General features: G+C 62.0%; 2 protein-coding genes across 2 annotated transcripts in view; one reads left to right on the top strand and one right to left on the bottom strand.

The window, feature by feature from the left end:
- The window catches only part of TECPR1 (tectonin beta-propeller repeat containing 1), a 25,551-nt gene extending 4,497 nt beyond the window's left edge, over nucleotides 1–21,054 (top strand). The window contains exons 3-25 of the mRNA XM_040455870.1: nucleotides 492–674; nucleotides 932–1,054; nucleotides 2,023–2,148; nucleotides 3,996–4,170; nucleotides 4,278–4,378; nucleotides 5,750–5,851; nucleotides 7,378–7,523; nucleotides 9,618–10,108; nucleotides 10,474–10,619; nucleotides 10,912–11,067; nucleotides 11,603–11,752; nucleotides 11,869–12,026; nucleotides 12,903–13,024; nucleotides 14,007–14,109; nucleotides 15,065–15,161; nucleotides 15,241–15,320; nucleotides 16,235–16,291; nucleotides 16,738–16,918; nucleotides 17,223–17,358; nucleotides 18,222–18,314; nucleotides 19,006–19,112; nucleotides 19,250–19,369; nucleotides 19,533–21,054. Of these exons, the coding sequence (XP_040311804.1) occupies nucleotides 492–674; nucleotides 932–1,054; nucleotides 2,023–2,148; nucleotides 3,996–4,170; nucleotides 4,278–4,378; nucleotides 5,750–5,851; nucleotides 7,378–7,523; nucleotides 9,618–10,108; nucleotides 10,474–10,619; nucleotides 10,912–11,067; nucleotides 11,603–11,752; nucleotides 11,869–12,026; nucleotides 12,903–13,024; nucleotides 14,007–14,109; nucleotides 15,065–15,161; nucleotides 15,241–15,320; nucleotides 16,235–16,291; nucleotides 16,738–16,918; nucleotides 17,223–17,358; nucleotides 18,222–18,314; nucleotides 19,006–19,112; nucleotides 19,250–19,369; nucleotides 19,533–19,694 (3,315 nt within the window). The 3' untranslated portion in view covers nucleotides 19,695–21,054. The remainder of the gene's footprint in view (nucleotides 1–491; nucleotides 675–931; nucleotides 1,055–2,022; nucleotides 2,149–3,995; nucleotides 4,171–4,277; nucleotides 4,379–5,749; nucleotides 5,852–7,377; nucleotides 7,524–9,617; nucleotides 10,109–10,473; nucleotides 10,620–10,911; nucleotides 11,068–11,602; nucleotides 11,753–11,868; nucleotides 12,027–12,902; nucleotides 13,025–14,006; nucleotides 14,110–15,064; nucleotides 15,162–15,240; nucleotides 15,321–16,234; nucleotides 16,292–16,737; nucleotides 16,919–17,222; nucleotides 17,359–18,221; nucleotides 18,315–19,005; nucleotides 19,113–19,249; nucleotides 19,370–19,532) is intronic.
- BHLHA15 (basic helix-loop-helix family member a15) lies at nucleotides 21,049–24,876 on the bottom strand. The gene is made up of 2 exons (XM_040455871.1): nucleotides 24,802–24,876; nucleotides 21,049–24,119 (listed from the first exon to the last, which is right to left on the bottom strand). The coding sequence occupies exon 2, from the start codon at nucleotides 24,064–24,066 to the stop codon at nucleotides 23,503–23,505; it is 564 nt and encodes a 187-aa protein (XP_040311805.1). The 5' UTR covers nucleotides 24,067–24,119; nucleotides 24,802–24,876; the 3' UTR covers nucleotides 21,049–23,502.

Below are 24,876 nucleotides of genomic sequence, written 5' to 3'. Positions count from 1 at the left end.
GCATGGGTTTGGGCGGCTCAGTTGGTTGGTCTGCCGGGAAGGAGATCGCCCTGCCCCACGCTCGTGGCCAAGCCCCACATTCGTTTCCTTCATTCTGCTTAACATCTGAGTTGTCCAGCATCCAGGGCCTTTGGGGCCAGACCCCCTGTTCTGTCCTTATCAAGGCAGGCTGGCCAGGTCTGCACAAGGTGGGCTCCGGGTAGTTTCCGGGAGCCTGGGACAGGGCCATGACCCCTACCGGCTGCCCCTCGGGGCCCTGTGTCCCACGGCAGGTTGTTTGCCCTTTGGGGAGCTGCTGACGTGCTGGCGCTTGGTGATGAGCCGTGGGAGGCTCTGATCCCTGAGCTCCAGGCAGACCCCCTGCTCACTTCCCATCCTGGAGATCTCTGCAGGGGGGCCCTGCCGGCAGGGTCCTGCTCGTCACGGAGAGGTCCCCGCCACCCCAGGCCGGCAGCAGGCCTAAGGCCTTGTGTCTGCTTCCCGGCCCTCAGCGCTGGAACCCCGTGGGCGGCTTCTGTGAGAAGCTCCTGCCCAGCGACCGCTGGCAGTGGAGTGACGTGAGTGGGCTCCAGCACCGGCCGCTGGACGGGGTGGCGCTGCCCTCGCCGCACTGGGTGTGGGAGTCGGACTGGTACGTGGACGAGAATTTTGGAGGGGAACCCACCGAGAAAGGGGTAGGTGAATTCCATTCCTGCCGCGGCTCCCCTGTGGGGAAGGACCCCGTGCCCCCCGGTGCTGTCCCCGGTGCCCCAGCGTCCACCCTCAGCTGGTGCCCTGCATGTTCCTGCTCGGGATACGAGGGGCTGGGCACTCGGGGCCCTACCACTGTCCCCCTCCCTCTCTTCTACCCCGCTCCCCCCCAACCCCATCCCCAGCTGTTTCCTTCCTTCCCCAGGAGCCTGACAGAGCCACCCCCTGCTTGGTATTTCAGGGGTGGACGTACGCCATCGACTTCCCCGCCACTTACACGAGAGACAAAAAGTGGAATTCTTGTGTGCGGCGGCGCAGGTGGATCCGGTACAGGAGATACGAGTCCCGGGACGCCTGGGCCAAGGTCGATGCCTGAGTGTGGCCGGGGCGGGGGGCAGGGTTGGACAGCAGTCCCACGGTTGGGAGGGTCCCGTGGGACCCTCATCCCCGCCCACCCCTCTCTGGGCAGGGCGTACCATGCCACCCTGGGACCTGGCCTTTGACTCACCTCCTGTCCCAAGAACACTGTGGTGCTGAGTGCGCTCTTGGCTGGGAGTTGGCCACAGAGGAAGCCGGACTAGACTGTGGCCTGGGACAGCACAGAACTTGACCTGACCCTGGTCCCCAGGCTCTCCTGCCCCAGACTGAGGCACAGTCTGTGCCCTTCTTCCTCCCCCAACCCCCACAGGAGCCACTCTGGCTCTTGGGTTGTTCCCGTGACCCCAGAAATCTCCCAGTTCAGGGATGTGAGGCCTGGATTGGGGTCCTATGTGGCCTTGAATGAGAGGAGGGCCTTGGGCCCTCGCCAGACCTTTCTGGAGGGATCCTGCTTTGAGGTGGGGCCGCTAGTCCAGCCTGCCATCCCCTTGCCTTGGGAGCAGCCACCCAGAGAACAGGGTAACGGCTCACACCCAGGGCCAGGTTCTGCGATCGGCCCCCTTCTAGGTGGGGGTACAGGGTCACGGCAGTCAGGTCACTGCAAAGCACAGAGCCGAGACCTTGCCTGTACGTCTGCCTTCCACACTGGAGCAGCAGTGGGCCCTCGGGGGTAGCAGCCCCAGGCCTAGTGGCCGACAGAGGGAGGCCTGGGCAGAGGGGACCCAGGGCCAGGAGCTCGCTGTCCTGATGCTGGCTTGCTGGCTTCTCTGTGGAGTCAGGCAGTTGTGGGCGGGCTGAGCTGGAGAACAGAGGGCAGCGTGCTGGGGGAAGGTAGCGGGGAGTGTTGGAGGGGGGCCCAGCACTCGGGTGTCCACCAGGAGGGGAACACTGCCATCTCCTGGCCCGGGTGCCCACGGGTCGTGACCGCCTCTGCCACATGCCTGCTCGTTTCAGATCCCTTCGAAGGATGACCCCGAGCAACTGCCCGACCCCTTCAATGACCTCTCTGTGGGGGGGTGGGAAATCACAGACGAGCCTGTGGGCCGCCTGTCCGTATGGGCCGTGTCTCTGCAGGGAAAGGTAAGGCCCGTGTCCCCCTGTGTCCTAGGATGGGAGGTGGCTGGGGGAGGCCAGCCACCGGAAGGAGCAGGCAGGAGACAAACTGGCCTTCCGGGCCAAAGGTGGAAGCTAGGGGCGGGGGCTGCCCCTGAGCCCTTCTCCGCTCCTCGCCGCCTGTCCCTACAGCTGGGACCTCCCTGAGCAGGCGAGGAGCCATGTTAGTAGGGTCCCCACAGTAACCCCTCCTGTGAATCCTGCGGTTCTGTGGACCCACTTGGTCCTCCTCCTCCTCCTCAAAGCTTCTGACCTCCCACCCCGTGCCTGGCCCTGGCCTATCCCTTCTCTGTGCCCCCAGAGCATTGATCAGTGCCCACCCTGAGCTCAGATGTCCTCAGTGTTGTCTCCTCAGATTCTGAGTTCCCTGCCAACTCCCTTCGGGTGCTTCCCGCACAGCAGTCTCCAATAGTATCGTGAATGGGGGTCAGGTGGTTATGTGGAGAGGTGAATGGACAGGTGGATAAATGGGTGTGTGGAGAGTAGATGGCTGTATGGATGGCTGAGTGGGTAGGTGGATGGATGATGGGTAGGTGGGTGCATGGGTGGGTGGATAGATGGGTGAGTAGGTAGACGGGTAGGTGGGGAGGTCAGAGGCTGGGTGGCTGGATATTTAGAGAGAAGAGGAGATTCTTCTCTCAGGAAGTTTATGAACCAAGGAGTAAGGCCAGCTCCCACTGGCAGTAGTGACATAGGTGGTCCTTCATGCAGGTGACTCAGCACTTTAGCTGTGGTTTTAGAGCAGACTTTGTCCAGTCCGTACCCTTTACCACAAGTTCACCACGATTTTCTGGTTGGCCTTGGAATAATCACAGTAGGTTTTTATCAGGCTTACTTACCTCTGGACTCTTGTTTGGCCTGGGCATAGCTCAACCCACAGTTGTTTGTTTTCTGAGCCATGCTGAAAGGTGGTAGGGAGCTGGCTGGGACAGAGCCCCCGTTGAGGGTCCATGAGCACCTGGATGCAGAGAGAGGAGAGAACAGGGGCGTGAGAGCAGCGCTTGTGGTCGCTCTGTGCTGGCTGTCAGCCACAGCCCTGCTGCACTCCTGAGGGCCATAAAGGTCTGACTAGGACCCTGGGCTCCAGGAGAAGCTAGAGAGACTGAGGGGCCCCCAAACCAGCAGGTAGCAGAATGGAGGCTGCCCAGGGGTGGGCTGTGAGGGAGAGGCGTAAGGGTTGGGAGGCCGTGGTCCCCAGTGTGGAGACAGCCTGGGAGGGGTCCCCACCCTCCTGGACCACTTGGCACCGTGAAGCCCCTTCCAGATGAAGAGAGCCAAACGGTTTGGACAATATGAACAGGTGGCTCAGTCTTAAATATTTTGTTACACCCGTTGTCTCCAGGTTAAAGGAAAAAAGAAGTGGATATTTTACACATTCCTATGAAAGGGATTTAGGGGTTTTCCCGGTTCACCACCAGGGACCCCCCACCCCCCAGATTCAGTGTACTGAGAGTGCATCGCCACTAGGGGGCACAAGACCCCTGGGGCTGGATGGGGCCAGAGGTCTCCCTGGGACCCTAGGTGAATGGGGAAGGGGTTCTTGAAAGCAGATGTTCCAAAGCCAGGATGGCCGAAACCCCGGGTGGCATTTTTTTTAGCAGCGGTCGGGGGCCATCTAATCTGGCATGAGGATTCCGATGGCAGTGGGGCCAGGGAGAGCGAGTCTGGACAGTCAGGGCCCCCTGGCTCCCAGAGACTCCACGCCTGGCCTGCGCACATACTCGTGCAAGCATAGTCAGGCTTGGGCTGTTAGCCTGACCCGGAGCCCTGGCGGGGCCCCGCCTGACCCTGCCGTGGGTTTCTCCGCCACTCAGGTGTGGTACAGAGAGGATGTCAGCCACCCCAACCCTGAAGGCTCATCGTGGTCCCTCATGGACACCCCAGGGGAGGCGGTACAGATCAGCTGTGGGCCCCACGACCTCCTGTGGGTCACGCTCTGGGAGGGGCAGGCCTTGGTCCGGGAAGGAATCAACAGGAACAATCCCAAAGGTGGGCAGCCCTACGCCCCATACAGGGAGAGGCAGGGGGATGCCCACTCTTCTCCCCACCGCTCTTGCTGATGAGGGCCGCCTGCTCTTTCTTCTGGGGCCGGGTAGGAAGTTCCTGGTCCATAGTGGAGCCTCCCACATCTGAAAATGGGATCATGCACGTCTCCGTGGGAGTCAGCGTGGTCTGGGCCATCACCAAGGACCGGAAAGTAAGACAGGGTTGCTGGGGGCTGGGGCCGAGGGCTCTGTTTAATTTCTTTATTTTCTTTCTTCCTTTATTTTTAAAGGCATCACTGGCCCATATGGGAATCGAATCGAGGGCCCACCTAATGTTGAGGGCTATGTGGTTACTCTTGCTAGTGTGGTCTAAACCCTTTAGAACAAATCCAGCCAAGCAGCGTGCGTTTTCTGGGGTTGAAGGCCGTGGTGAGCTCCACGATACACCCATGCCCCCATACCGGCTGCAGAACAACTGTATTTATCATTCAGTACTCTGTAACGTTTCACATAGTCCAGTGCCAATTTTCTGGAACCCTCTGCCATTTGAATCCTTTTGATCCCATCCAGTGCTCGTTTTTGTCATCAGAGACAAGTCCAGTGAAATGAGATTTCAGATTGCTTCTGTGGTGTTTCCGACCCCACCTCCCAGGCATCGGTAGCATTGTCCAAGGGGGCAGAACCCCCACATGTCTGAGTCTGTGTCCATGCAGAAGGTCCCTGAGCCTCAGGCCATCCCCCAGCCTGAGAAAGTACAGATCACCCAAAGCATCCACTTCCCAGAGACCGCAACTTACTAAGCCACTCTGAGAACAATGAATTCAATGAGCAGGAAATTGTATTTATATCCGCAATTTGCTCAGTCTTCAGACAAATATTTGTGCACTTTCTTTGGGTCAAGGAGACGTTTTAGACATCCTAGAATTTTTTATAAAAGCAATTTTAGGGTTTCTCATTTAACCGGTCACCTCCCCCCATCCCACCTCAGGAATTGTGTGGTTCATTACATAGGGGCAAACTTGACCAGACAAAATGGTATTTTCCAAGGGTCGGGCATGAGGATTACACCGCGGTCCATGGGGGTGAGATGTCTCTAGTCAGGCTCACGGGTCAGTGTCTGCATTCGAGATGTGGTGCGTGCCACCCCCACCAGATGCCGCCCAGGAGAAGTCCCACCCCCCAGCTCTGTGCACAGTGAAACAGCGGGCACCTGCTGCTTCTGCCTGGTGCCAAGAGGTGCTGAGCTGGTAGAGAGAAGGTTCTTGAAAGATTCAGGCAGCCTTGTCTCCCGGAGGGGCAATGCCCTCTGCCAGAGAATAGACAGGAAGCCGCTAGGACAGGTGTGGCTGGGGGCAGGTGACCCTCAGCCCTGTGGGACAGTGCCACGCTCAGAAGGAGGTGCAGCGGGAGGTATGGGGAAGAGGGACACAGATGACATCTCTCTCAGTGATGTGCTGTGCTCATTTGTGGCCACGAGCCAGAGACCAGAGGACCAAATTACTCATTGGTCCTTCCAGAACCTTTAAAAATTAATCTCGTTCAGCGGCCCTCCAAGGGGGTGTGTTTGGTTCTGACCTTCCCAGGTGTGGTTCCGAAGAGGCATCAACTCGCACAACCCCTGTGGCACCAGCTGGATCGAGATGGTCGGAGAAATGACGATGGTGAACGTGGGGCTGAATGACCAGGTGTGCGTGTGACGCCGAGCTGTGGGTCCCAACGGCCAGGGTCAGCAGTTCGTACACAGCAGGGGTCTGTCTCAGAGCAGGGGCTCCTGATGCTTCCTGCCACCCCTTCCAGCCAGGCCTGCTCGTGATGCCTGCATGGGTGGGGGGAGGGGTGCCAGCACCTCCTGAGGCTTCCTGCCTGCAGGGGCACCCGGGGGGGGGGGGGGGGTTGCTCTGCCCAGGGTCCCAGAGCCCCTGCTCATCCCAGGTCCCTCCGCAGAGCAGTCGTGGGGAGCACATCCTGGAGACTTGAGGGGTTTTGCCGAGAAGTATTTGGGCAAAATCCACTCAGTAAGTGAAGAGTGAAAGTGATCTTCCCGAGTTGATGGGTGCGGCATCTCCTAAACGTCCCCGCAGAGTGTGTTTCCTGGTAGAGAAGGAGGCTTGGCTGCTTTTCAGACTCCCTGTGTCCCAACGCACCGCCCTAGAAGCTCTTCCCAGGGCAGGGGTGCTGGCCTCCCCTGGGCCCCCTCGCTGTCCTCCCCCCCACCCCAGTCAGCTGGGCACACAGCGGCCAGGGGCCAGACGGGCTCCAGCTAGTGCACGTGGGGGCTGAGGACGGAGGCCAGCCTGGAGACACCGCAGCCCTCCCAGCAAGGCCACTGGGACCACCCTGGGTGGATGCAGCCCCGTAGACACTCCCGTAGGCACCCCTGCAGGCCAGGGCCCAAAACGGGCTGCTCCCCGGGCCCCCCAGCCGCTCGGCACGCCCTCCTTCGTGCCTGCCGGTGGAGAGCAGGAGGATGCCTGCCCAGCTTCCTTTCTCATTGAAAAGGAGGTCAGAGTCAAGGAGGTTGTTTTGCATCTTTAATTTTTTTTCAGTTTATTTATTTTGAGAGAGACAGCCCGAGCGGGGGAGGGGCAGAGAGAGAGAATTCCACGCAGGTTCCACACTGTCCACACGGAGCCTGACGCAGGGCTCGAATTCACGGAACCATGAGATCATGACGTGAGCGGAAGTCAGGAGTCAGACACTTGAACCACTGAGTCACCCGGGCGCTCCTATTTTGCATCTTTAAAAAGACCCAGACCCTTCTCTGGGCGCACTTGGGGAACAGCTGTCCTCCCACCAGGGGCTACTCAGAAGCCGGGGGCCTGGGTGGACGCTGTGTGCCGGCACAGCACCCAGTGGCATCAGCACCTCACCTGGACTCTGTTGCCCGAAAGCCCAGGGTCTGCCTGAGGTTGGGGAGCCAGGACAGGGTCCCTGCTTCTCCTGAGCTTGGTGCCGTGCCCTCCCCGGTCCTCTCTGGCCTCTGCTCCCTGTGTCTGACTTGTGCACACACCCCACATCCACTCCATCGTCCTCCGGGCCCTAACACTCATGTGCACATGCGCACCCGACCGCGCATAAGGCCGGGGCTCCTGCCTGCATTTGCGGACATGTCCTCCAGCCTTAGGGTGCTGCCCCCTACTCCTTGCCCTCCCCTCACACCCCAGAAAGGGTCTGTGCTGGCCTCCCACCCAGCAGTCCCTCTCTCTGCCAGGTGTGGGGCATTGGCTGTGAGGACCGGGCCATATACTTCCGTCAGGGTGTCACCCAGAGCGAGCTCAGTGGGAAAACATGGAAGGCCATCGTCGCCAGCCGAGAGTGTGACCGGTCACACTCTGGTAGCTCGTCAAGTCTCCTCAGGTGATCCCAAGGGCAGCAGGGCATGGAGAGGTTGGGTCGGGAAGGGCCGCCGGTGGCCTCTCAGTGGGGTGCTGGGCCTTGTCCCAGGCAGGGAAGAACCAGGTTCGGCCCACAAGAGCCATGGCCTGTGAGGTCTCTCCCTTCCTGCTCCCAGTGCCCCTGCTCAGCCCGAGGGTGGCGCATGGGAGCAGGCTTGCGGGAGGTGGCAGGTGGGTGAGGTTGTCCATGTTGGAGCCAGGGGTCGGCCCTGAACAGGGCTGATCCACTGGTTCCAAAGTCTCAAGGTCTCGGACAGAAACGACTTCTTCGTGGGGTGCAGGCAAAGACCCCTCCGTCAGAGGACCACAGGGAAGAAGACTGGGGCTCTCTCCAGTCTACAGCAGGGCTCTCAAACTTGGGCGGGCACCAGAAATGCCTGGAGGCCTTGTTCCCACCCAGATGGCCAGGCCCCAGCCCCCGGGCTTCTGTTTCAGTAGATTTTGCATTAGACACAAGGTCCCAGGCTTGCCGCTGCTACAGTTTTGAGAGCCACGGGGGTAGAGAGGGGATGAGTCCCAGCTCTGGCCTCTGGCGTTCAGTGCCGGCAGATGACTTAGCAGCTCAGCTGGGGACGCCTTGGCTCCGTAACACGATTGCCCGCAGTGCTTACCTGCCTGGTCCTATGGCATGGGAACCCTTGCTACAGTGCTCCACAGCTGGCCACATTCCTGTCTGCAGCGTGGGCCCTGCCCAGGACCCTGGTCCACACCCCTTTGCTCCCCCAGCATGGCCGTCCTCACTCTGCTGAGAGGGCCGGGAGACCGGCCGGGCTGCGCCTTCCTCATTTACCTGAGGGTTTAGGCTCTCAGCTGGTAGCTCTTAAATATTGGAATCAGCTGAGAAGCTTTCAAAACTACAGACGCCCAACCTAGGGTCTGGCAATGGCTTCTTTAATGTGACCAGAAACCACAGAACCCAAAGGAAAAAAAAAAAAAAAATAGATCAACCAGAATTTCATCAAAATGAAAACCCTTTGTGCATCAAAGGATACTACCAGGAAAGGGAAGAGACCATCCACAGAGTGGGAGGAAATATTTGCAAATCATACATTTGACAAGAACCTAGCATCTAGAATATATAAAGAACTCTTAGAACTAACAACAAGACAACTCAGTTTAAAAAGGGCAAGGGACTCGAATAGGTGTTTCTCCAAAGCACACAGAAAAAGATGGCCCGGCGTCATTTGTCACCAGGGAAATGCAAATCAGAACCCAAAGTGAGATGCCCCTTCCCACCCACCAGGAGGGCTACAGTCAAAAAAGAAAGGGGTAACAGGTGTTGACAAGATGTGGAGAGAATGGTGTGGCTGCTTTGGAAAATAGTCTGGCAGTTGCTCAAGAAGTTAAAGCTAGAATTCCCGTGTGGCCCAGCACTCGCCCTCCTCGACATACACCCAGAAGAACTGGAAACGGTTCAAACAAGAATTTGGATGTGAATGTTTATAGAAGCGTTATTCGGGACAGCAGAAAGGTGAAAACAACTCCAAAGTCCATCCACGAATAAAGGAATAAGATGTGGCCTATCCCTACAGCAGGATATTTTTCAGCAGTAAGAGGGATGTGGTACTGATTTGTGCCGCGACACGGGTGAGCGGTGACATCATCGTGCTAAGCGAGAGAGGCCAGTCGCAAAAGATCGCATGTTGTATGATACCGTTTCTACCTAAACCTGGAGGTTTGGGCAGGGAAAGAGGAGTATGGAGTGTGGCTCCTTAATGGGTACGGGCCTTCCGTGTGGGGGTGGCGACAGAGTTCTGGCACTAGGTAGTCGTGGTCGCACGACATTGCACGTGGATTGCATGCCGCATCATTTGAGACGGTCAGTATTCTGTCACAGGTCCTTTGCCACAGTGAGAAAATAATAGGACTGCCAATGATTTGATCGACCTGGGATGTGACCTGGCTGCTCCAGTTCCGTGGGAGGTAGCTGTTCGTGTGTGGCGCGTGGTGGCGTGGCTGTGGCTCGCCCGGGGTCACGGCGAACGAGCCAGGCCTGCCCACGGCAGCGCGTGTTCCTCCCTCGAAGGGGTCACGGGTCTGCCCTTTTTGTTCCCAGTGCCGGCTGCTTCTTCGGCGACGAGGTGAGGGGCAGTGGTGAGTCCTGTGCACCGAGCGACACGGACGCCTCCTCAGAAGCCGAGAGACCAGGTCCAGACCGGCCTGGCCCTGCAGAGTCTGGAGACAGTCCCGGGAAGCCCAGGGACAGCTTGGCCCCAGGCTCAGGCACCGGCAGGACCACAGAGCCCAGCGAGGAGGAGGTCGCTGGCCCTGCCATTCAGACCCCGGGGCTTGAGCCTTGCCCTGGCCCGGCCTCCACCCTGGCCGAACTGCCCTGGACCAATATTGACCTGAAGGAGCCCAGGAGAGCACCCAGCCGCTCGGCTGCTGGCTTTCCAGAGACCACTGGCCTCTCCTCGCTGGGGCTCCTCCCGCTGGGCTTGGAGGAGCCCTACGGGGCTGACGACCACCCCCTCTGGGCCTGGGTGTCAGGAGGAGACTGCGCCGTGGAGGCCCACACCGTGCTCAAGTGGTTCACCGTCCAGTCGGGTGAGCACAGGTGTCCGGGGGCCGAGCGCCCCAGAGGGTGCTCTGTGCTGGGGGAGCCGACCCGATGTCCTGCCTGGACGCCCCCTCTGGTCCAGCCAGCCTGTCAGCAGCTTTCGGAGACCGGCAGGGTGGGGCGCCCCTTCCCCTCTCCCTGCCCTGGCAGTGGTGGCCTTTTACAGGCGGGGCTCGGTCCCACAACCCTGGGATCATGACCTGAGCCGAAATCAAGGGTGGGACGCCCAAGCGACCGAGCCCCCCCACACGCCCTTGTGGGGCATTTTACAGAGCTCATAGCTCTCCAGCCAGAAAAGGCTGGTTAAAAACAAAAACAGAAGCCCTGGCTCTGAGGCTCCGCTGGCCTGCAGGCCTGTCCCCCTCGATGCAGACGCTGTCCCTGCCCATCACGCCGGCGCAGACCGCCGCCTGGCGGAAGCAGATCTTCCAGCAGCTCACGGAAAGGACCAAGCGGGAGCTGGAGAACTTCCGGCACTACGAGCAGGCGGTGGAGCAGGTGAGCAGGTGGGCAGTCGGCAAGCTTTGTGACACTGGGTCAGGCACAGCACCTTCCCGAGCCTCAGCTTCCCCGTCTAGAGCGTGGGGTAACAGTGCCCGCTGCCACTGCCCCCCCCCCCCACAGGCTGTTTGAGAACGAGGAGGTTGTGCATAGACGACCCTGGCTTGTGGGCTCGGCACCTGTCAGGTGTACGAGAGCACCATCTCCGTCACTGCGGGAGGTCGGGGAGCTGGGTGCACGCGGGGCCCGCTTGTGACTCTGTCCCGTGCGCTGGGGGCCCGTGCCGCAGTCGGTGTGGGTGAAGACGGGGGCCCTGCAGTGGTGGTGTGACTGGAAGCCTCACAAGTGGGTGGACGTCCGCGTGGCCCTGGAGCAGTTCACGGGGCTCGACGGGGCTCGGGACAGCATCCTTTTCATCTACTATGTGGTCCACGAGGAGAAGAAGGTGCGTGGGGGGTCCCGTGAGAAGGGCACACCGGGGACCGGGACCCAGGCCCCCCAGGTGCTCGGCTGGGGGGGGGGGGGGCGTGTCCAGCCCGTGGTGACAGCAGCCCCGGCAGTGGGGGGCAGGCGTGGAGGCCCCCCCTGCTGCAGCCTCACTGAGCCGCCAGCAGCCCCTGGCATTTCAGAGGAGAAATCAGCCTCAGAGGTGGAGCCGCTCAGCCCTCCGAGGACTGGGGTTTGAACCCAGTCAGCCAGGGCCGAGGGTGGTCCTGTGAGCATGGAGAATGTAACTAATGTGGTTGCTCGTGAACTAGGCCTCCGTGCAGAACTTGCTTGGTCCCAGAGCCCACCGCTAAAACCCCACAGGCCCCGGGGGCCTCTGGGACCGGCTCTGTGGAATCAGGGGTGACCCGTGACCCAGACCACCCCGGTCCGTCCGCCGCGGCAGGGGCTCCGCCCGAAGGTCCGCTGTGCCCCCAGCCCCACGGGGCCACCGTGCCCTGGTGACAGCCCCGCCTTCCACCCTCTGTGAACAGTACATCCATGTGTTCCTCAATGAGGTGACCGTGTTGGTCCCCGTGCTCAATGAGACCAAGCACTCCTTCGCCCTTTACACCCCCGAGAGGACCCGGCAGAGGTGGCCTGTGCGTCTGGCTGCCGCCACCGAGCAGGACATGAACGACTGGGTGAGTGGTTCCACGGACGATGGTCCGGGCTCAGCGGGCAGCGGTCTCGGGGAAGCCTGGCCTCGGCCTGCCGGCCGCCCCCCTCCCAACAGTGACCCACCGTCTCCCCACACCAGCTTGCCCTGCTTAACCTGTCCTGCTGTGAGAGCCGGAGGGTCCACGGCCGCCCCTCCCCACAGGCCATCTGGTCCATCACCTGCAAGGGGGACATCTTCGTGAGCGAGCCCAGCCCGAACCTGGAGGCCCCCGAGCACGTGCTGCCCTGCGACCAGATGTGAGTCAGTCAGCTGCACCCTGGCCTCGCCTCCCACCGCCCACCGCCCACCGGGGCGGGAACCGCAGTCTGGCTTCCAGGTCTCCAGTCTTCCTGGGCCTGTTCGAGGACCCTGAGGGGGACTGGAAACTTGGCAGGGCTCAGGCAGGTGTTGGGGGCCGGGAGCGAGGTGGCTCTGTAGGTGGCATTCAAAACCAGGAGACGGAACCAGGTCGTCCACGGGGGGGGGGGGGGGGCGGTGGTGGCACCGTTCTGGGGCACCTGGAATTTGAGGTGGGGAAGCAGGGGGTACCTAGCTCCCCGCACTGACCTAGGGCCCCCTCTAGGTGGCCCCGAGCCCAATGTAGGTGAGGCCAGGAGGCCCTGCTCGAGAGGGGAGAGTGGACGAGTCTGTCCACCTTTGGTCCTCCGTTCTTAGAGGCCCTGTGTGTTGCACCCGGAGGAACAAGTCACACTGCCTCCAGTGACAGTAGCAGGACATGGACCCACAGGAGGGTGACCCAGGTAGCAGCCTGTACCTTGCCCACCCGGGAGGCTGCACTGTTACCTCAGTGTGCTGGCCCGTGTCGTGGCTCATCCTGATGAGATGACCCTGCTTTCTGCCGTGAGATGTCCGTCCCAGGCCCCCAGGGGGCATGTCACGTGAGGGCTGCTGGCTTGGTCCCCGCCCCACTGACTCGGGCTGAGTTACCTCTGATCGCTACCGAATGGAAACCAGGCAGGTGCCGTCGTCCCTCAGGAAGTCCACCACTTGGGGATTGAAGATGAATAAAAACGGGATATTCGAGGCAGGCGACCGAGCAAACAGCTGCAGGGGGAGGAGGCTGCCAAGGCCACCGGGACACGCTTCTCCCTGCCCTCTCCCCTCGCTCCCAGGTTCTGGCGTCAGATGGGAGGTCACCTACGGGTGGTGGAAGCCAACGGCCAGGGTGTGGTGTGGGGCATCGGCTACGACCACACGGCCTGGGTCTACACGGGCGGCGGCGGCTGCTTCCAAGGTGAGGGTGGCCAACTCCCCGGGCCTTCCCGGCCCGTCCCCTCCCCGCCCATCTGGCTTCCCCACCCCACACCGGAGCCACTGTCCCGGTGTTGACTCTCCGCTGGCGGCTGGCTGACGGGTGACCTTTACCACGGCCACCAGCTTCCACAAAGGATGGTCCCGTGGCCAACCCATGAGGTGTGAGAGCTGAAGACCAGACCTTGCCTCGGTCCTGCACCCACAGTTGAGCCGGGGTCCTTGAAGGTTCTAGAAAGGCAGCTACCTTCACCCCTCATTTCACAGACGAGGCCTCAGGGTACACTGGGGGCAGCCCTGGGGCCTGGGTCTCAGAATTCTAGCCCCTGAATGGGTGGGTCGTGCCTTAGGGCATGAGAGCTTGCTGAACTCCTATTGCCCGCCCCCACCCCAGTTCTGGGAAGCAAGGGCCTTGTGTCTGGTTCTGGGAGACGAGGCGGGTCGCAAACCCTCAGGTGGAAAATTCCATGCCACAGCCCGCATGCCCTGAAGTGAGAGGTGGCCAGTCCCGTAGAAGCAGCTGTGGTCCACTGAGACCACAGGAGTTTCACATTCCCAGGCTTAACAGCACCCTGATTTGTGAGGCAGAAATTCACGTTTGTCCCCACTTTTACAAATGAGGAAATTGGGGTTCGCAGACATTATGTGAGTCTTAGTAAAGAAGGAGCTGGTGGGGCCCCCCACCTGCCTGGTGCCTGGTTAAGTGGGAAGACAGGGAGAGAAGGGGGGGACCAAGACCAGAGCTAGAAGGTGGCATGGGCGGGAGGTTGAGTGCGCCTCACGCTGTTCTCCTGGAGGGTGTACAGCCCAGAATAATGGGGAGAGAAACCCAGGCCAGCCCCTGGGACATCCGCTCCGCAGCCCGGTGAGCCCCTCTCTGCTGGCCCTCCCCGTCCTTCCTCTGCCCCTTTCAGTGCTTCTGACGGAAGCCTGAGTCCCCATCCGTCAGCCTCCTCTCCCCCCAGGCCTGGCCAGCAGCACCAGCAACATCTACACACAGTCAGACGTGAAATGCGTCTACATCTACGAGAACCAGCGCTGGAACCCCGTCACCGGCTACTCCAGCAGGTAAGCCTCAGCCACAGTCTCGGCGGGAACGTAAAGACGGTGATGGCCCCACCGATCAATACCCAAGGGCGACCCAGCTCATCTACCCTCCGCTCGGCCTCGGACAGGTAGATCGTGCGTGACCTCACGGCGTTGTACAAGCGGCTCGAGGGATTTCCTTGTGTGTAAATACTTGGGAGTTTCTCTGTCCACCCCAGCAAACCGGGGCGTGAGCTTTTTCTAAGGCAGTTGATACCCGTGGCCCAAATACGTCCTGGAAACCTCCGCATGGGCTGTGGGTAGCGTCCCCCCTTCCTCCTCGGTCCTTAGGAAGCGGGACGGGGCGGCACCATGCGCACTGAGGGCCATGGCTCCCGCCCCCTGAGCCTCACGGCCAGCTGCCTGACACCACCGTGTGCCCTTGTCACTCTGTCTGGGTCGGCTCAGCTGCCGTCACCAAGCACGACACGCTGGGCAGTTTAAACAGTGGACGTTGACTCTCCCCCAGTTCTGGAGGCTGGCGGGGGCGGTCTGGAATCAAGGTGCGGGCAGGGCCACTTAATCCCGGGGGCCTCAAGGGAAGATCTGCTCCCAGCCTCCCAGCCTGGAGCCATGGGCATCCCTTGGTTTGTGGTAATGTCCCTGCTGTGTTCACATCACCTTCCCAATTCGGGAAGTTTGACCTCAGTAAGGACACTGTCATATTGGTTTAGGGCCCACCCTAGTGACCTCATGCCAACTTGATCACCTCTCGCTCACAGGTACTGGGGCTGTGACATCTCTTGGGGGAAGACGTGGGCTCCCAGACCACAGTGCACCGCAGCCCTCGGGCAGATCCTGCCCTGGGGCAGCCCTGTTTTTGCCCCTCACCCCTTCCGACGCAGATGTCCCAGGAGCTCCCATCTTGTCTGCCACCAGCTGGTGCTGGCCGTTCTCTCCTCTTCATGTGACCCCACCACGCCTGTTGTCCACACAGGGGTCTGCCCACTGACCGGTACATGTGGAGCGACGCCTCGGGGCTGCAGGAACGCACCAAGGCCAGCACGAAGCCCCCGTCCCTGCAGTGGAGCTGGGTGAGCTCCGGGCCGGGGCCGGGGCCGGGGCCGGGGCCAGGGCCAGGGGCCGCCTGTGCTGACCCGCCTCTCCCCTCAGGTTTCTGACTGGGCTGTGGACTTCAGCGTTCCTGGGGGCACCGACCAGGAGGGCTGGCAGTATGCCAGTGACTTCCCTGCGTAAGCGTCTCTCTGCCACGCAGCATCCCTGCCCTGCTGTCCTGGGTCACTCCGGCCCCCCACAAGCCCCAGGGCATGGCCGAGGAGCAGACCCCTGGATGCCCCCCTCAGCTGCCAGCAGGGTTTGGGGCCGGTCACTTGGTTCTGCAGATAGACTCAGAGAGGGCCGTCCTGGCTCCCTAAGCCCCCAGCTCGTCCGTTCCGGGAGGGCCAGCCAGGGACCCGGTGATGGGTGGGGGTGGCAGGAGGAAGGTATCGGGTGAAGGGGCAGCTTGAACAAAGGGTGGAGTGAGGCCAGTGCGGTCCTGAGAGGCAAAGGGAGATGTGGATGACAAGTCTGCAAAGCGGGGGCGTGGGGAGGGGGGTGCCTGGTGGCCGGTGGGTACATGGCACTGGTGGGCGGCAGGCCCTTTGCGGTGCCCAAGTCACATCCAAGTGGAAGGTGGAGCAGTGGGAGCCCAAGCCAGGGCTTCTGAGCGGGACCAGGCTCGGGGCCGACCAGGCAGGCATCAGGGGCAGGCGAACCCGCAGGCATCCCCTCCAGCCACATCTGAGCCTCCTGGACTGACCCTCCTCTTGGCCTCAGCTCGTCTGTTCCCCAGAAGGGCTCTGGTGGGCCCAGTGGTGAGGACTCAGAGCCCCCTGGTCCGGCAGGTGCCACATCCTGGCCCGTGGACCTTGACCCCAGGGAGACCTGAACCCCAGAGACCCCAGCCAAGCTGGAGGCGTCTGACGGATCAGCCTCGTGTCCTGTGATACCTGCTGCCTGTTGAGCTCACGCCGTGGCTCACAGGCTCCGCCCTTTAACTGGCGGAAAAAGAACGTGTGTGTGTGTGTGTGTGTGTGTGTGCGGTATTGTCACTTTCTGGAAACTTGCACAACGTGGTCTTGATTTGGGCTTCTTCCTCTTGCAGCTCGTACCACGGGTACAAAACCATGAAGGATTTTGTGAGGAGAAGGTGCTGGGCTAGGTAAAGTGGTAACTGGGAGGCGTGGCCTCGTCCCCGCCTACGGGTCCCCCCCTCAGTAGTCCCCTGGGAAGAAAAGCCGCGGCCAGGGAGAGAGAGGGTGGGAGGGAAACAGAATCAAAGTAAATGTCAGCCCAGGAAATGCCCTTGGGCTCCCAACTGCTCTCTGGTTTCTGAAGAGTTTGTTTTCAAGAACAAACAAGAGAAATGTCACTGGCAGATTCTGCGCCCAGCAGGACAGGCAGGTCGGGGATGGGAGGCCTGGCTGGGGGCAGGGCAGGGTGGGGCGGGGCCTCTCCAGGCCCCTCAATCCTGCCCAGCGGAAAGGGGTGCCCATGTGGGCCCTGGGGGTGGTCGCGGCCCTCCCCTCAGGGGCCCCAGAGGCCGGGCGGGCAGAAGGGGAGCTTCCTGCAGCATCAGACCCGGGGCTCTGACGTCTCCCACTGCAGAAAGTGCAAGCTGGTGACCAGTGGGCCTTGGCTGGAGGTGGGCCCTCTTGCCCTTGCGGATGTGTCCATCATCCCGGAGAGCCCAGGCACCAACAGAAGTGGGCACAGCATCGCCCTCTGGGCCATCAGTGACAAGGGGGATGTGCTGTGTCGTCTGGGTGTGTCTGAGCTCAACCCCGCGGTGAGCACCCTGCCTCACCTGCCAGCCCTTGGGCCCTTCTGGGGGTTCTGGCGGATTCTTCGCAAAATAGAACTCTGGACCAAAGTCCGGCTGGGCTCGGGCCTCCAGGGGCCTGCCCAGGACAGTCCCGGGGACCGGCGGCCCCAGGATGTGGCCCTAGGGGTCACTAGGTTCCCTGGGCAGTGGGAGCTGAGGCTGAGGTTGGCCTGAGGAGCTGCCAGTTCACCTGGGACCTTGGGCAGGGGGGAGGGGCAGAGGTTAGGCCCGGGCAGCCCTCAGTGTCCCCTCTGGCTCCCATCTCCAGGGCTCCTCCTGGCTGCACGTGGGCACTGACCAGCCTTTCACTTCTGTCTCCATCGGGGCCTGCCACCAGGTGTGGGCCGTGGCCAGGGATGGCTCCGCCTTCTACCGGGGCTCCGTGTCCCCTGCGCAGCCGGCCGGTGAGTGCTGTCCCCCTAGAATGATCCCCACCGGTTGTGCGTGGGGACGAGAGGCGGCCAGGGTTTGGTCGGGGTGAGGCCGCGTGTGCCTGCGATTCCGGGGGAAGAAAGATGGGTCCCCTAACGTTCAGTTCAACTGAGTGCTGCCTGGGGACCAGGTGCGGGGGCCAAGCCAGGACTGTCACCAGAGGCCATGCCCCCTCCTCCCAGGACAGATGGGGACTCTCGCCCAGGGGGTGGGACAGTCCCTCACAGCTGCCCTTCACCAGCCTCAGCCCCGTTCCCCGGCCATTGCTGGTTGTGGGCTCTTCACGCATCCTGCCCTTCAGGACAGCCCTGCATCCCCCTGCACAGGGGACTACTCAGGGGACCCCCTGGGAGCGCAGGCCAGGCTGGCTTGCTCTTGGCTGGCTGTCTAGACAGTGTCTGGCATGGAGGAAGCCGGCCCCGAGGCGGTCCTACAGAGGGGTGGCAACCTGCACGTTGCTGCCATCCACACGAGGACAGGGGGCCTGTGTGGTGGTTGTGCGTGGTGGCCCCGGGACAGGCTGGCCACCACATGCCAGGCTGGGCTCCTTGGTGTCCCTGCTCTGAGATGGGCCCCTTGGACCCCACGGTCTGGAAGCCGCCACAGGCTCCGAGGGCCCTGGGCGGAGTGGGATGCTGGGGCGCTCGCTCTATTGGCCCTCAGCTCACGCCAGGCCCGTCACACGTGTGTGACCTGGCTGGCCTGGGGACGGAGGCCAGCCACGCCTGCCTTGACCCTGTGAGCCGCAGGGGGTGGGGTCACACGGTCTATGAGCTCGTGGGCAGGATCGGAGTCTCCCAACTACATCCTGAGTCCGACCTCGCGCTCGCTGCAGGTGACTGCTGGTACCACATCCCGTCCCCCCCCAAGCAGAGACTGAAGCAGGTGTCTGTGGGGCAGACGTCAGTGTATGCCTTGGATGAAAACGGCAAGTTGTTTCTGATCCTCAGCGACCACCAGGGGAGATTAGGGGTTCCCTGAGCTACTGCAGTGGGATGAGACCCTCACCAGCCCCGGGTCCCTGACATAAGACCTCGCTAAGCCACCACGAAGGGCCATCAGCCTGAGATCAGCCTCCCAATGAGTCCGTCTCGCGAGCCACGCAGGCTGGTCAGGGCTGCCTGGGCCTTAGCAGAGGGCGTGGGGCTGAGGCCAGGCAATGCCGCGTGGCTGCTGGGAGCGTCTCCTAGAGGGTACCACTCGGGCCTGCCACGCGGGAGTCCCGCGGGCAGCTGGGGGCCGGCGGAGGTCACCTACCTGTGCCACCTCGGACAGGGATCTCACCAGTTCCTTTTTCTGCTCCGTGGCTGTTGTCGCAAAGCAAGGTGAAGAGAGGGCAGAGTCAGGACTGGAACCAGGGCTTTGTGCCCAGGCCCTGTTCTCTGTATTTGTTTAAAGAATTCCTTGTCCTCAGTTTCTCATGCGTAGAGAGAGCGCGATGGTGCCAGCCCGGCACAGCGGGACGATCATGCGGCTCAGGTGGAGGGCAGCGTGGAGAGGGCAGAGCCGGCTCCGGCCTGAGCTGCTTTCTCTCTGGGGACGCAGGAGCCCCCGGAAGTGTGGTCCGGCCCCCTCCGTCTCCGGCCCCATTCCAACGTTCTGGGCCTTTCTCTCCCCAGGAAACCTGTGGTATCGCCAGGGGGTGACGCCCAGCTACCCGCAGGGCTCCAGCTGGGAGCATGTGTCCAACAACGTGCGCCAAGTGTCCGTGGGGCCCCTGGACCAGGTCTGGGTGCCTGGGGTGGGGGTGGCGAGGCCCAGGGCAGGTTTGGGGTGCTCCGGGTCCTTGCTCTGCTCTCCCTGTTGCCATCCCCACAGTCCCACTGGAGCTGGGGGCCGGGCTTCAGCGGGTCTGCGTTCCAGGTCTGGGTTATCGCCAACAAGGTCCAGGGGAGCCATAGCCTGAGCCGGGGGACCGTATGCCATCGCACAGGGGTACAGCCTCGAGAGCCCAAGGGGCAAGGCTGGGACTACGGCATTGGGGTGAGCAAGGCTGGCCTGGGGCTGTGTGGTCACACCGTGTGCGCTGGAACCTGGCGCCGGGGCTGGTGGGAGGCCCCGGACCCAGCCCCTCCGGGGTCCTTGATCTCCTGGGCTCTCCCCTGGGCCCCCCGGCAGCGCGGGTGACGAGGCTCTCTCCTTCCAGGGGGGCTGGGATCACATCTCCGTCCGGGCCAATGCCACCAGAGCCCTCAGGGGCAGGTCCCAGGAGAGAGCTGCCGAATGCAGTGGGGAGCCGGGCCTCCCCGGCGCACCCTCGGGGGTGGCCGGCGTCCCGCAGGAGGCCCCCGGCCTGGTCCGCTGCTGAGGTTGTCTCCTCTCACCTGGAAGGAGGCTTCATGCAGGTGTGAAGGATCAAGGATGATAAGTGAGCCTTCCCGTCTGAGCCGTTCTTGGATGTGGATCCTTGAGGGAAGCTGGCCCGAGGTCACAGCCACCTCGGAGGCGCTGGCTGAACCAGCCCAGGAATGTGAAGCCTTATGGACGCTCCCTCGGTGTCCCTGTCTGCGAGGAGGGCCATGGAGTGGGGTGGGGGCCCCTTCATCCCTGCCTCTCCGGCCTGTCCCTCTCCCCCTCTGCCTCCTGTCTTTCCAGAAAGGGAACCTAGAGCCTGGAGCCTTCCAGGGAAGCTGAACCCGTGAGGCCCTGGGTGTCCCCAGACAGCACAGGGGCACTGCCCCTCACCCCAAGAAAATGGCTTATGGGTCTTGCGGCTACTTTGCCCCATTCTGTCATCTTTTCTCAAAGCCGGACTCACGGTTTAAGTTCAAAAGTTCAGCAAGAGTTGACAGCTTGCGAGTGAAGGCTGGGGAGGGGCATCTTTTTCCCGGGTGGGCACAGGCGCCTTGGCGTGCACGGGGGAAGCTGTCCACGTGCAGAGAACTGTGGGCATCTGCCCTCAGCCAGCCTTTCCCCCGCTGGCTTTGGGGGCAGCCCCCTTTGTGTCTGATCACACTGTGTAGGGGCCGCAGGGACATGGGGTGTGCAGGCCGCAGCCGCGAACCCAACACCCCAGGGCAAGAGTCTTCCCGGCCAGGCCAGTAGGAAAGCTCCTTGAATGAAAACCAGCTTTCCTGCTGCTTTTTATTCAATTATGACCCCACTGGCAAAGCCTCAAATTTGCCTCCTGCAACCCGACACTTTGCCTGGAGGCCGTTAGAAGCCCAAGCCCACCTCTGCTGGTTTGGGAACAGAACCAACGCCAGCCTTCCCTGGGATTCCATCAGGAGGGGCCAGCTGTGCATCGGATCCCATTTGGCCACGCAGGGCGTTGTCACCCAAAGGCTGACTTGGAGGAGGTCTCGGCTGAGGTCCCCTCCCCCGCGGGGGCCCTGGAGGGAGCTGATGGTCTCTGCGTTGCGGTGAATTCTGCATGTGGGACCAGGAGGTGTGAGCGTGGGCTGGGGGACGTGGTCCTGTCTGTTTACACGTCACCATCTGGTTGTCTGCGGATGGGCCTGGTGGATTTCTTCTACAGCAGCAAGCAGCGATCTGCCAACCTGCCCTCCGCTGACCTGCCCTCCGCTGTCGGCAGCCGCTTTCACCTTGCCCTTGCCCCAGGGCGACCGCATCCTGCTGAGTGCCCACTGTCTACCTGCTCGCCCCACCGAACCATCCTGATTCCTTGGATGCTCTTTATTCAATAAAAACTCACACCAGAGTGTAAACACATGCTATTTTTTTATTGCTACGTTGTGATCAAAATGCAGTCCCCTCTCCCCCATCCGGCCTGGGGCAAAAGTTAGCAGTCTCGGGGGTGGAATCTTTCTTTTGTTTTTTGTTTTAGGACACAGCATTGGTTTCATTAGTACTTTGAAGGGGACCATTAGGAGAAATCAAAGCAAATTTGGGTCATTTAAGGAACATTTTCACCACAATCACAGCGGGGGCACCGGCCACTCAGTTCCAGGCAGGGTTTCCCACACAGAGAAGTCACAGTTCTGGTTTCTCAGCTCCAGTCTGCGGGGATCTCAGCCTCCAGAGCTCATGCAGGTCTGTTCTGCAGGCAGATGCGAGGCCTGGGTGCAGGCCAGCTGGCAGGGCTCGGGGCCAGTGGGTTGCTGGCTTTGGGCGCCCTCCCCGGGCAGAAGGGTCTTACTGGGCTTGGGGTCCCAGACAAGGTCAAGGGAGCAGACTCAGCAGCAGGCCTCACTAGCCTATCACCAGAACCTTCCTCCACCTGCCCGCCATATTTAACACCCCAAAATGCAACTGGAACCTTTAAGGGTCCTTTGTGACGTGGCCACAGGGGAAGAAGGACTAGACATCTGGGCCCAGGTCACCCCCTCTGGGAAGCAGAGGGGATGCAGGTGCCAGTTTGGGACAGATGGAGCCCTGAAGGCTGTCATCTGCTAGGGGGTGACCCACACAGAGCCCCTCCAGCACCCTTGGTCATCGGGCATAGTCCCCCAGACGGAGTGTCCACAGGGCACCCCTCCCTGTGCTTTTGGCTCAGTCTGTTGGTTCATTCAGCAAGTTCAGGGGTGCATGGAGCCCCTGCTCTGGCCTCGGCTCTGCTGGAATAAGAACCACAAGGTTTGCAGACCACCCACAGGGAGTGTGGGGCCCGTCCGTCCCGATCTCGAAGTGGTCCTCAACCTCGGCTCCAGTCAGTGGGGTGTCCTGACCACTGACCTTCCAGAGCAGCCACCTCTGAGGGGCAAGCCAGGAGTACCGGGGGTCTTCACCTGATGGTGCTGCGGGATGGCTGGGGTGGTGGGGCTGGCATTGGACCAGGCCTCCCAGGGGGCCTGGCATGGGGCCTGATCTGGAAAGTCAGGACCAAAGCCCCAAACGGTTGTTCTGAGGGCTGCTGCCTGCTGATCTTGATGCTGACACCAAGCCAGGGAGGGGATTAAGCAGCTGGGGCCGGGACCCCCAGGGCTGGGGTGAGGTGGGGAGGGGTGAGGTGGCCCTGCCCCCAGGCGGCTCGGCCCCCTGAGGGCCTCTGGGACAGCTCTGGCTGCGAGGTCTGGCCTCCTATGCCAGGCCAGCTCTACCCTCACCACAGCCTTTGTCACTGGGGTTCCTGCCCGTGGCAGCCAAGGTTGCTCGTCCCCTCCCCATATTGGCCACGGGCACAGGGATGAGGGAGGAGAGACGCCAAAGCCTGTCGGGGCCAGAAGTGTCACAGAAGGAAGCTTGGCCCGGGACTGTGGGGAGTGGGGGGGGGGAGGAGCTGCCAAACTGCCCAGGCCCGCCTTTAAGGAGCAGCACTAGGCGGGGGAGGGGAGCTCCTGCCACCCCAGGATCCCTCCCCCAGAAAGCCCTGCAGGCCCCCAACTCCAGCCAGGACCCGAGAACACCCTGCAGTTTTGTCAAACGCCCTCTGCCAGTGACACAACCACAGCAGTGACAAATGCAACCACGAGCAGCAAACGCCAAGGGAGGGAGAGCCGGGCCGTTCTCCCAGATCTGTCTGTAAGCCCTTGAGAGCTGGGCTGCAGCCCCTGGGGCCTGACCCTCCACAGTCAGGAGCCCCACCCAGGAGGAGGAAGGAAAAGATCCCAGTCCTTCTTCCTGCCAACGTCCCTTTAGAATTAATTTGAGGTAATCGGATTAGGATTTGTGGGGTTTTGAGAGTTTCTATCTGACACACGCTGAACTACACGCTTCAATCATCTCGGCTTAGCCACACTCTGTGTCCGTGGCCTTTGCTTGCTCTGTGCCTCAGTTTACCCTGAACGAAGAGGCCACATTGCAGGTTGGAGGAGGACTGTTCCTGGGCCTGGGGCCTCAGCAGGAACTGTGGAAACTTACCCACATGGACCTTTTCCTGGAATCTCCCTCCCTCCCCCCCCCTTGTCTCAGGAAGGAGTTGGGACTGGAGAGAATTTAGTTACAAAGGCCTGTCAACTGCAGCCTGGTCAATTAAAAAGCAGGTCCTGGGACTTAGGTCAAGGTTCGGGCCTCCTGCTGCCCAGAGCCAGGGCCTCAAGCAGGCCACTCAACTGGTCTTGTCCCCTGGGGACCAGGCCATGCCCCAGGGAGGCAGCTGAGCGTTCGGGGAAAATGGAGCCGCTGGGGCCACGTCCACGTGGGGTGTCCCCACCAATCTGGGGCTCTCGGCACAGAGGCAGCAGGGCCGGGCCAGGCCGCGGACCCCAGGCCAGGCGCTAGGAGCCCTCCCGGAAGCTGTGGATCTGCGTGGAGTACCTCTGCAGGTGGCCTTCGGGCTGGGGCTCGGTGGCGCCCAGTGCACCCCCAGCCGCCGCCTGCTGCTGATAATGCTGGTAGAGCTTGGGGCCCGGGCCGTCCAGGCCCGGGAGGCGGCCGCTGGACATGGTCAGGATGGTGGAGGTCAGCGACTTGATGTAGTTCTTGGCCAGAGTGAGCGTCTCGATCTTGGAGAGCTTCTTGTCGGCTCGAACGTGCGGGATGACCTCTCGCAGCGCCTGGAAGGCGTTGTTCAGCTTGTGCATACGCTGCCGCTCTCGCTCATTGCTCTCCAGCCGCCGCTGGACGCTGTTCTCCCGCCGGCCACCAGGCCCCGAGGCCCCCGGCCGCCTGCGCCCACCCTCGGCCCGCGCCCCCTGTGCCCGCACCGTCCTGCTCCGCAGACCCTTGGCCAGCTCCAGCCCCGAACCCTGCTGGGGCCCGTCAGGGGTCCGTTCCCCTGCGGCGGCCTCTGGGTCCTGCGCTGGCACCCGGCGCCTGGGGGGCCGGTTCTTGGTCTTCATGGCTCCAGGCTGCTTGTCCCAGGGGGTGGCGGTTCTAAGGCAGGCCCTTGGAGCTGAAATCCAGAACACAGGCCACCCTGTGGTCACACGGCAGGCTGGTGGGCGCTTAGGACGCCCAGTGGACACTCAGGGCAGCCGTCCTGGGCGGCCCCCTCACTGCCCAATGGCAGCTGACCACTTGGGGCACCGTGACCCCAGGGTTCTTCCCATTCACCCATGGAGCCCTGAGCCAACCCCTCCCCCATTCCCGTTTGACCTCATGGCGACCCCTCAGACTTTATCTGGTGTCCCGCCCCCGCCCCCCCAACTCCACATGCACTGATTCCCTGGACCTTTCTCTGGCCCCCGGAGCCTCACTGCCCCCTGAATGCCTCCAGAGTTTGGGTGGCCTTTAACACTTTTCTCAGAGCAGGTGGATCAGGAGATGTGGCAGGACTCTAGCTGGTCATCTGCCTGTGGCTGTTGCGTCTGCCCTCATGGACAGGCACCCACTCCAGCCACCACACTGACCACCGGATGTCACACATGCAGGGAAGACACTGGGGCCAGAACCGCTGTGGACATGAGGCAGCTGTCTGCGGTCAGAGGTCGACAGTGGTCAGAGCCTGCCACAGCCCCCAGTCCCACGGCGTGGATGCCCCCCCCCCCAACCCAGGATTCCCGTCCCCACCCCCACCCGGTCCCGCCCCGGGTCCTCTCCCCTCAGTCCCGCCGGGATCCCCCACCCCTAGTTACCTGGAGATCCGCGGCTGCACGCGCTAGGGCTGCCCACGGGGGACAAGGACACGTCGCTTTAGCCGCCCCGGGCGG

The sequence above is a fragment of the Herpailurus yagouaroundi genome, unplaced genomic scaffold (assembly GCF_014898765.1).
Source record: "Herpailurus yagouaroundi ecotype Mexico unplaced genomic scaffold, PumYag 216, whole genome shotgun sequence".
NCBI classification, from domain to species: domain Eukaryota; kingdom Metazoa; phylum Chordata; class Mammalia; order Carnivora; family Felidae; genus Herpailurus; species Herpailurus yagouaroundi.
This window is presented reverse-complemented; position numbering and strand designations above follow the sequence as displayed.